Here is an 11,299-nt window from a genome sequence, read left to right as displayed (position 1 = left end):
GCCGATACCTATATCAGCGCTTAGAACAGTGCTTGGCACATAGGAAGCACTTAACACATGCCATCATTATTTTATATACCTCCGATCTATAAGATAACCTATACACTCGGCTGTTTTTGATGCTTATGGGTTGTGAAGCTACGGTCAGAGAGGGACAATGTCCGATCGCCTAAAGAAATGGTCCACAGTGGCCAGACTTCCCCGTTCCAAACGAATGAATAAATAAGAAGGAGAGAATCGCTCCTCTAGGACTCCCTCGCTGAGACTCTCCCTCCCTCCCTCTCCCTCCTTTTCTCTCTCTCTCCCCTAAATGCAACGATGCATCTCTGTCGGTGGTCTCCGAAAGAAAAAACAACAGCGCCAGACCCTACCCCTATGTGTCTTTGAAAAAAAACTGCAGCAGCGGCAGGTGCAGAGTGTTATTGATAAAGAGGGAGAAAGAAGGCGAGGAAGCCCGGTTCCTAAAATGCACCCGCTCCTCCACACTCAACCGGCACAATGGCCATTGACTGTCTCCCAAAGAGCCATGCGCCTGGCGCTATTTATAGCCAGGGGCTGTCTTGGACGGTACCACTGAACCTCTCCGGGGCTAGCAGACAGGGGGAGGTGGGGGGGCGGGGGGAGCGCAGCAGACGAAAACCAGGCCCCCCTCCCCCAGCTCTCTCCCACCCCTGTCTCCCCCAATCCCTCCCTCCCTCCTCTCCTCGTTGGCCGTCCTTCCACCGCCCCCCTTTTTCCAGGCACCCACCCCCCCACCCCCACCCCCTAGTCTGGCTGGGAAGTTGAACCGGTCCAGCCTGTTTAAACGGAAAGGACAGAGATCCTGTCTGTTCAATGTAAAAAAAAAAAAAGCAGATCAGACCTAGGGAGAGAGAGAAGGAGAGAGACGGGGGAGAGAGAAGGAGGGAGAGGAAGAGAGAGGGAAAGAAAGAGAGGGAGGGAGGGAGAGAGAGAGAGAGAGAGAGAAAGAGGAGAGAACGAGGCAGAGAGAACGAGATCCAGAAAGAGCAGAGAGCGAGAGAGGGAGTGTGTGTATGTGTGTGTGTGAGAGCGAGAGGGCGAGAGAGAGGGAGTGAGAGAGTGAGAGAGAAAGAATAAAAGGAAAGAAGATTTCTCTATGTATATAAAGATGGCTACGTTAGCAAACGGACAGCCAGACAATACCAGCCTCAGTAACAATCATAGCAGCCCAGGCACCAACGGGCACTTGAACGGATTAAACCACAGCCCCGGGAGTCAGTCTACCATCCCCATGAAAGACCATGATGCCATTAAGCTGTTCATTGGGCAGATCCCCCGCAACCTGGACGAGAAGGATCTGAAGCCCCTCTTCGAGGAGTTTGGCAAGATTTATGAGCTGACGGTGCTGAAGGACAGGTTCACCGGCATGCATAAAGGTTGGCATCAATTTCCTTAACTTTGCAATGAAAGAAAGAGAAAAAAACAACAACCATCCTGGGTGAGGAGGAGGTGGGTGAGGGAGGAGGAGAAGGGGGAGAAGAGGGGTGTGTGGTGTGTGTGTGTGTGTGTGTGTCTGTTGGGGGGAGGGGATGTTAATACGGGGGGCGGAGGAGGAGGAGGGAAGGTGGGAGCAGCGGGGGGGGAGGGGGGTCCCTCAAGAGAAAAAAGCAGGGTGAGGAGAGAGGTGCTGGATTTCGGTGGTTGCGTTGACTCTGGGTCCGGGGAAGGGGGGGTCACTGTATATAGTAGAGAGCCTCGGAGAGACAGCTGAGATTGGGGGGGGAGGGAGAGAAGACGGGGTGCAGACAGGGAGGTGGGGTGGGGGGGAAAGCCAAGCGTGCTGTCCACTTCGGTGGTGCTGAAAACACTAAGGGAGCATTTTTTTTTCCCCTCTTGTGGCATAGTAGGGCATAGTAGTAACAACATAGCCGTGAAGATTTTTTTTTAAAAAAAGGTATTTTCTCCCCGTCCCTCTTTTGATCGGTAAACTCTCTTGCTTATTCAATGTTCATGCATGAGTGACCTGCCAAAAGAGGGTTGAGTTGGATATTTGAAGCCATGAGTGACAAAGCACGGGGAAGAAGCGACAAACGAAACCCATCCAGAAAGAAACCCAGGAAAAACAGTGCGAGCTGCCAGCAAGGGAAGATCGGGCTTGAAATACACACACATACATGCATACATATATAATCACATATAGATGTACACACAGACACACAGACACACACACATATATAATATGTTCCCTCTGCATTTTTAAAGGAGAGCAATTTCGGCCACAAGATCAATCTCAACCCTGCTTGTAGTTCCTCGTAGTATATCATCTCACTCTCCTGTGAAGTATCCATTCTCTGGGCAATACTTTTGGGGAAGGAAGAGAGAGCAGAAAAAAAAGCAGTAACTTTTTTAGGGAGTGCAATGGGAATTTCTGCAGTATTCCTGTTTCCGTCTTTTTAAGGCACAGCTCAGAACATGCTTAGTGAAACAGGGCGTGTGGGCGGAATTTGCCAATGCTTCCTCCATAGCAGTAATGTATAAGATGTGCAGTTTGGATTAATAGGACCCTGAGAGATGTGGGCAAGTTAAATGCTTTCAGAGAGATAGATCGGGAAGCATGAAAGTAATGCTAAATTTAGTGAATTGTCGGCCATTTACATCTAAGACCCATTTGAATAAACACAATCAAGATAGATACTGAAAGTGATATTTCAACGCTGGAGATTTAGACCTCAGAAAGCAAGACTGTCCTTTGCTATACCAGAGCGGGAAGAGGGTTGGTTGGTTGACTCGTACTCTAAGTACAGTGCATGTGAGTGTTAGTTTTTGTAAATGGCAGCTTTCAATCTCACCTCAGACCAAACCCGGCTTCACATCCAAACTCTGAATAGTTGGAGTCCCAAAGAGCAGTTTTATTGACTTTAACATCTTTCAGCATTCCTGCTGAGTAGCAAATCTCAAAGTTAATGGCATGTTGAGGAACACAAAAACATAGCAGAATGGAAATTTACCAGATTAGGAAAAAAAGAGCCCTTAGTCAAGGTAGAGAAAATGTCAGTTCTTTTAGATATTGGGGAAGAAGTGGGGGTAAATTCCAGTTAGGTTTTTTGGTGGGTTTTTTTTTTTTTGCATTTTTCACGGATTAAGTATATCCTTAAAGGTGTTTCAGCATGCTATCAAGCTTCCTAGAAACACACCAAGGTTAGCTCTTTATGTTTAATGCTTAAATGAGTTATCGATAAAAATAAGCATTGAAAGCAAAGTCCTTTCGGTTTAATAGAGAAGGTCGGATGCTAATAGGTTATCTATGAATGGTATAAGATTTTTTAAGTTTAACAATCCTTAATGTGAGAAACAGGCTCTAACACTGAGATTTCACAGTAAATCTGGGAAAAGAGGAAAGTATCTCTATTTTTTTTTCTTCAGGATCAGTGAAAACTTTTCATCATATTTCCATTTTTCATGTCTAATCCTGTTGTGGGTTTTTTTGTCCATATACTTAGAAATTATTGCTTACAATTTACAAAATCATTGGTATTATGAAGAGGAAGCACGGTGTTTGGGATTCTTCTGTTTAGTAAAAATGCTTGGAATAAATTCCACTTCATTTCCTTAAATATTTCCACCTAAGGATCTGCAGACATTGAAAATCCAGGTGGAAGAGATCCTTTCAGCCCTCTAACTGCAGCAGCTTGCCTCGGAACCGGAGAATAATTTTATCCCAACGAAACTTCTGAATCTTTGTTATAATCATTTTTTTATAGCCTGGGCTAGTGTGTAAATGACAGCCCCTTGAAGCTTCAGAGAGCGCTAAATAAATGAGACAGTTTTCCAGATCTGTTTCATTCAATCCGAGAAGAGTTTGAACTCCTCCTTCGGTGATGCTGCTGATTTATTAGCTAATTCTGATAAAAATGTGCCTCTGGCTACCTGGAAAAAAAAATTACTTGCTTGCCACTGGTGATTAATTACTGTTAAGCCAAAAAGCATGAAGGGACTTTGAAGAATGAGGCTTGCATTTGGCTCTCAGTCCCCCCACTTCTTTTTTCCCCCCGCACCCCTAAATTAACAATATGAGACAAAGTATTAAAACAGACCCTTTTGTTAAGGCATGAATGAGGAATAGATTATGCATCTCGCTCAGCCTTTATTGAATTTCCAACTTATAATGAACCAGTTGTGGTTGCTCAAAGGCAGAGAACAGGAGATCCAGTCTGAGAAACAATATCTAGTGGCTGTGAATTGATTGGAAAAATACGCTTGATAGATCTGACTTAGATGCCTTCCTGCCGTTAACATAGCCAGGTGAAGTCTACCCAAGGGTTAACGGAGTTACCGTGCGTTTACAGTGTTGGGATGAACCAGGAGAATTAGCCCAAGTGAAATTGGGGGAGGTGGGGGCTGGGAGGGTACTTTGGTAGATGTCCCATTATCAGGGAAACAGTGTCCTTTGAGGAAGTCAATAGGCATTTGTAATGGGGGTAGGACGAAAATTGACACTGATAGTTGTAAAGATAAATTCTTAATCTCGTACTCAGACAGTAATTTAAGGAGGGGTCGTGGGTGGGAGGAATGGACGACTAGTGTAAAGTCTCAGGTTCTTTGAGTCATTTGGTCTTGGAGACAAATCAAAAATACTTTTTAAAAGATCAGCTTTGCTGGGAAGAATCGTACTAGTGATTAGACTGAACCAATGGAGCTCCCAGTGTCAGGATGGGTGAGATTACATCCCATGGTTTCCCCTTGTGGTAGGCTTTTCCCTTCTTGAAAAAGGATAGTGTTCGCACTCTCTGCGTCTCTGTCTCTGTCTCCGTCTCTGTCTCTGTCTCTGTCTCTCTCTTTTTCCCTCTCTCCTCCCTCTTTCCTAGCGGATTTTGTGGAGTTCTGTGGGGACATACAGAGGCAGCGACCAACCCACAGGCACAAATACACTTCCACAAACACATGCAGAGTTGGTTAATCACACATGAGCAATTTAACAATCCATTCATAACTTCAGTCTTGTCTAGCAGTGTAGTAGGCTTAAAGACTGAGTAACTGGGATACATAAAGGTTAGTGCTCTCTGGACAGCCATATTATAATGCGTTATCTCTGAAGCCATTTAAGTCCAATATAAATGGTATTTAGTATATTTATGAATTAATGTAATCTAAATATAGGAATGCCCCAAGCCTAAAAGACTTAAACAACCTTTACTACTGGGGTTTATTTGTATCCAAGGCCTGCACTGCATTTTAATCTGAACACTCAGGTCCCCTTAATATTCTATCTATTTAAGCAGTCAGAATAGATCTGTGTCTGAGTTTCCACTGCTAACTGAAATTTACCAAACTGCATGGAGGTGAATTCACTTAACTAGTTTTTAAAGCAAGAATCAGCATCCTGCATAATGCCTCAGCCTCCAACACTTTAATTTCACCTTAAATGAAAATAAAATCTCAAATGATTTTTGAAAACAAGAAGCAGAGTTTAGTCAGAGTTCAAATATGATCATCATCCTATTCACACCTTAATCTCTCCAACAGTAAACACATCCAGATCTGGGGAATTCATAAAACCCCTTGTTGGTGAATTTTTTTTTGATTAGCTGCCTTCTTTAAATCATGCCTATTCTTTGCATTTATGACATTTCATCTATTAGAACATCAGGCTTCCATTCGTTATAGTGTAGCTGAGAGCTTTTTTTTTCCTTTTCTTTGCTTGTAGATACATGAATTGAAGCATATTCAGTCTCAATCAGATTATTGTTTTCTGGGTAGATAAGTGACAAGAAAACCTGAAAATAAACCTGGGACCAATTACAGTGAATTAAAAGAAAAAAAAATGACTTTGGAAAATGAGAACTCCGTTATGAAGAGGAAAGAAGAAAGGAGGAAATGCAGGGGCTGAATAACAGAATATCCATCTAAATAATTGAAATGTAATGCTTGCCTTCTAAGCACCAGAGAGGGAGATTGGGGCGGTACTAAAATACCAACCAGAACCATATAACTTTCACTGAGAGACAAGCACAAATGAACCCAAAAAGAAAAATAAATAAAATCTGAAATTTTCGGGTGGAGATAATAATTTCCTTCCAGAATGGGGGAATCCAGAATCAGATTGGTGCCTTTAATAGAGAGAGATTTACTTGCACTGCATGTGTGTACATTGATCATTCATATACCCTCTTATGGTATTCATGTTTACACCTACAGTTGAACAAACTCACATAACCTGACATCTCTATGGCTGCCTAGATATGAGCATATAATCCATATCCATATATGAACTCTGGGCTAGTTTTCTTTGTATTCTTCAGCCTTTAGATTTTAACTCATTTCTCCCCACCTTGCTAAGACGGTCTAGGGTACAATGATGATAATGCTCATTTTGGAGTGAAATCGTCACGACTTAATCTTGAATATGTTTGGTCTTTGAAGTTACCTGAAAAACATTTATTTTGCTTAAAACCATCTTTCAAGGGAAGTTAAAATTTAAAGGGTGGTTACATCCGTCCTTAGTTTGTTTCCAAAGTTCTCAATGTGCCCCCCAAACCACTGCCCCAAAGAAGTTGTCCTTCACTGATACTGCTCCCTCTGTATCCCTGCAGCCCTGCAACCTGGACCCGGCTTTCTTTCCATTCTCTTTTTCGACTGACATTTATGCACACTATTAGGGAATGATGGGTCTATGTGACTTAGGGCTATTTACATGGAAAGACAAATCAGAGATGAATACAGACTCGTTTCAGTGAAATAGCTGCTTCTCGTGAAACAGGAGGGCCTGAAAGAATCGCATATGTACCTCGCTGGAGGGAGATGGAAAAACAGGCTGCGTAGGACCGAGGTGTAGTAACAGAAAGGGAGAGGAAGGATTATAGCCAGGCGGATTTTGCATGGGAGGGGTGGAGTTGAGAGAAAATCGGGGACTGGTAACCGGGCCCTGGATCTAAAGGAAAGAGGAAATTGAAGTTATCCAGTAGAAATGCCAGTCAGGAGCAGAGAGCATGGAGTGAAGAAAGTGGGTAATCTCCTGTTGGCTCCTATGGTCTCTGAGAAAGAGCAGAGAAGAACCTAGGAATGTGTGTGTGTGTGTGTGTGTGTGTGTGTGTGTGTGTGTGTATAAAGGGGGGTAATGGAGGGTCACAGTAATGGACATGTGTATTCTGAGGAGCTGGGGAATGCCCCGTAGTCTTGCAGATTTGTGGAGAAGAATGCCAGTGGAGTTGTAACTGGCTTGTTTTCCTGCATGTGTAAGCCAGTCTGTCACCTGGTCCAAGAAGACTGTAATGATGACATAGAATCAGATTTGGATTCGGCTCCACTGTCAGTCTTTCAGCCACCAGAAAAAGTATCTCTGCCTGTATTTCCGCAGTTCGACTGAGTTTTAGAAGTAACCTCCAGAACTGCCGCAGAGCGCCCCTCTCCGGAAGAAAGGCCCCTTGCCTGGCCTAGGTGTCACCTCTCTCTCTCTAGCTTGCAGCCTCAGTCCCTAGACAATTTTATTCACAAATTCCCTACCCTCCAGACAAATAGACAAATATGTATATATATTTATATATATTCCTTCTATATATAGAGACAGAGAGAGAGAGACAGAGAAAGAGAGAGAGAAGAGAAAGAGAGATGGGGAAGAGATGGACACAGACAGAGGGAGAGACAAAGAGAGAGATGCCACAGAATTGCCTAGCTCAATTAAGCCAAAGGAACATAGGCCCTTCTACGGTGACAGTTATGTTTCTTCTGATGGCAGAAAAGGTGAAGTTTGTATCCCCATTGCCTGACTGTCTGAGTCACCGTCGCATTGACGTCACTGCCCCCCTTTCTGGTGCAAAGGTTCTAAGTGTGTATTTACTTACCCATCTAGCCTAATATTAAGGTCCAGTCCAATGACTCCTGAATTCACCAGGGCAGTTAGGATTTTCTCGATTCCAACTGAACCCCGAAACGCACTGTGAGGACCGGAAACCACTATTCAAAATAGAGCCTGCTGAGATGATGAGGTTAAACGCCCCATGCGTATGCCCATGGCAAGATGGGTGGCAGCAAGTCCTGGAAGCTTAGGTGGAAAGAGAGCAAAAAAAGGGGGTTTCAGAGGAATTTTAGACGCTGATCTATTGTCCTCCTTATAACCCCTACCAGTTGATATGGGACTAGTAAGAGAGGGGTGGAGGACTGCAAGGTGGCTGTCCTAACCCCTGCCAGCTGTATGCCAACCTTCCGAGGAGTAGCCGCAGATCAATGTCTGATGCTAATACACTCTTAGTGGTGCAATACCTGCCCACAGCAGTATGAATTAAAGACAGGGTGTCAGGCTGAACTTTGAATTTCTTTGCTTTTTATCAATTTGTGCCACTGCCTCAATATAGCACCTAGGTAAATGCAGATTGAGTGTGGGTGTGTTGTTTTTTCCTTCTTTTTCTTAATGTGTACATTCTCAACAACTGATTTTTCCCCCCTCTCTAAGCAGTGGCAGGTTACCTAGATAGCTTTCTGCCAAAAAAACGGACTGATAGCTCTCAAACACAGTGGCACCTAGGAACTTAGAAAGGAAATCATACGTGGCTATCTCTTTAATGTAAATGAATAGATACCCTTATAGATTTAGACACTGTGTTAGCTTTGTCAGAAGGGAGCAGCCAAAAATATTGATTAAAGCATGAGAAAAACATTGATAATGAACCGGCTCCCAGCAAGGCTTTGATTGACAGTGATTTCCCTGAACCAGCCCAGGACAGGGTATAAAGTGACCATGATGTTACCCCATGGCAATGCACTTTCCTTTAATTAATTATCACCTTTGTTCAAACTGGCTACAGATCAAAGGTTTATAGATACTTTACAGATTCTTAGTAACAAAACCTTCTGATGCATTAGAAATGTTCGGCAGCTCAACCAGAGGCATAGAGCCTTCAGTGTCCCTCTCCTATTTATCTGTTGATATTAACTTCTTTAATGAAGGCAGGAAGGCCTTTCTAAGCCTTTTCCATTTCCTAGGGCAATTGTCTTTTTGAGATGTCTTTTCTGCGGGCCAGTTAGGTTCTGCCATCATTTGTGAAAATGAACTCAAGGGTGTTTGTTCACCAATGAAGGAGAGTCTGGATTTGATGAACACATTCCTGGAGATAGAAAAGGTGTATCTGCATGTGTGTGGGGGGGGTTTGTGTGTTTGCACACACCTAAGTATCGAAAGATCTAAAGAAGCTAAATCCACTAGCCGGAACTTATTCAAATATGGATTTATACATTCTTGGCACCTTCGCTCTCATATTCCCTGTTCAAAATCCTGAAAGACTCCAATTGAGGTGGTTTTATCTGGGTTTGAAGTGGGGGGAACAATGCCAATAGACATGAATGTGTGCACAGTGTATAACTCCTAGGTAGTGTAGCTAGACAAGCAACTTCTCAAAGGCAGCAGGGATAGCAGAAATTTGATCTTGGATGAAACTGACAGGTGTCTTCGCTTGAAAGCCACACAAGGAGTCATTCTGTGCGGAGTAGAGTGTGATTCGTAGCTGTTTGTTCATTATTCTAATTTAATGATGTAGTCACACCTAATTAATCCATGTCTGGTTTATTCATACAACTGTCTGAGGGGTCCGAAGATTTTGTGGAGAGCTGGGAGGGTGTTTTGATAGAGGTGTCCCTGACCAGCATGTCTTTTTATCAGAGCAAAAATGGACTGTTGCAAACTTGGTTGTTAGAAGCAGCAGGCTCTGACTGTGTTCAGTTCACAGCTCCTCACGTAAATATCTGGAGTGTGGTGCACAAACACTGTTGTAAATGTGGATATATGCATAAGCACGTAGCTACAAATGAAGCTCGTGAATCCATATGCACTGTACGTAAATAGAATCTCTCTCAGATTGATTATTTTCGATCCCATTATGTAATAGAATCATTCATGATAAAACTCAGCATAAAATCTGCTTCATTATTATTTAGGAGGGGGAGATATCATGGCTGTTCTGCAGCACAGCCTAACCCTCTTCTCGCTGGTGAGAGGTAGATAGGGTGGCCTTCTCCCGAGTTCCCAGGTGAGAAAACTGAGGCTGGCGGGACCTCTTCTCCAGCCCAAGATCAGAGAGTTACCCATGGATTCAAAGCTCTCAGGTCACTAGTTCTCAGCCAGGATTGATACTCCTCTGGGCTATGGTGATTTGGGTGGCTACTTGCAGGTAAATGTAGAAAGCAGCGTCAACCTAATCATATCCTTATAAAGCAGAGCTTAGGTACCAGCATCCTGGGGGAAGAGGACTGTCAAAAGATCAAAAGATATATCGCAGTGTGTTTGTAGAAATCCCCTGATTATGGCTCATCTCCATAATGCTCTAATTGACTATTTGATCAGTTTTGAAGGAGAGGTATTAGACACGCACACATACGCACACGCACACGCGCGCGCACACACACACACACACACACCCCACACAGCGAGAGATTCGAAGGATAAGATTTCTAGCCTAGGATGCTAAGGTGAGTGAAAATCATACACCTAAAATTGCACGTAGCAGCCTAGTAATGGGCTTATCAATACTTCTTAAAGCAATCTGACAGCCCGACAGGAGTGATTCAGTTGTGTGAACAAAGGTCACAATATAGATATTCATTATTAATAATATCAATATCTTGGTTGACCAATATAACCAGACACTATATAATGTAACTGATGATCATACAGAACAAGGCAGGAATTGCAAAATTATCTGCATGTAATATTAATAGTATTGACCGATTCTAATAATATAAGGAGGTAAAGATGTTCCAAACACTTGCTCAGAATGGGTTTTGGGAGAGGGGTCCTTGTCTCTTGCAGATTAAATGGGCTTGAAATGTCCCAGAAAAGGACTAAATTTGGGGCTCTGCTTCATTTACCTATTGAGTTCACTGTTCATCCCTTTCCAGCTCCACAGCCCAGGAAATGCTCACCCGGTCCGCAGAGAAATCGAGTCACTTTGCGGCTGTCAAACATCTAGCCATAGCTTCCTTTCAAATCCATATTTTTACATGGCTGTAGCTCGTCTGATATAAAATGAAAAAAGAAAATAAGCCTGAGACACTCTCTCTCTCTGCACCAATTAGTTTAGTTTTATTTCAGGGAGAACAATCTGGGGCAAAGGGGGAAAGGTGTAGCCAGTTTAACTCGATGCACAGCAATCCATTACAGCGAGAGTTGGGGCATGTGAAAAGCAATCCCTGAGAGAGAATGCCTTGTGTCTTGCCTTTGTAAAGTGTCATTTACACCCTGGCACGGTATAAATAATAATGAAAGATCAGAGCTCCAGCAGACTCACTTGATCAGACTTTCTATCTTCCCCGTCTTCGACATCTTTTCTTGAGCAGTGGGGATAGCCTCCCT

The 11,299-nt window shown here is 43.4% G+C and overlaps 1 protein-coding gene across 9 annotated transcripts in view; it reads left to right on the top strand.

The window, feature by feature from the left end:
* The first annotated feature begins 1,039 nt into the window (after positions 1-1,039).
* The window catches only part of CELF4 (CUGBP Elav-like family member 4), a 625,491-nt gene continuing 615,231 nt past the window's right edge, over positions 1,040-11,299 (top strand). For all 9 annotated transcript variants that reach the window (XM_038743590.1, XM_038743585.1, XM_038743588.1 and 6 more), the window contains exon 1: positions 1,040-1,397. In XM_038743590.1, the coding sequence (XP_038599518.1) occupies positions 1,118-1,397 (280 nt within the window). In that variant the 5' untranslated portion in view covers positions 1,040-1,117. The remainder of the gene's footprint in view (positions 1,398-11,299) is intronic.

Source organism: Tachyglossus aculeatus, chromosome 3 (assembly GCF_015852505.1).
Source record: "Tachyglossus aculeatus isolate mTacAcu1 chromosome 3, mTacAcu1.pri, whole genome shotgun sequence".
Lineage (NCBI taxonomy): Eukaryota > Metazoa > Chordata > Mammalia > Monotremata > Tachyglossidae > Tachyglossus > Tachyglossus aculeatus.
The sequence above is the reverse complement of the archived record's forward strand: the minus strand, read 5'-3'. Positions and strand labels throughout refer to the sequence as shown.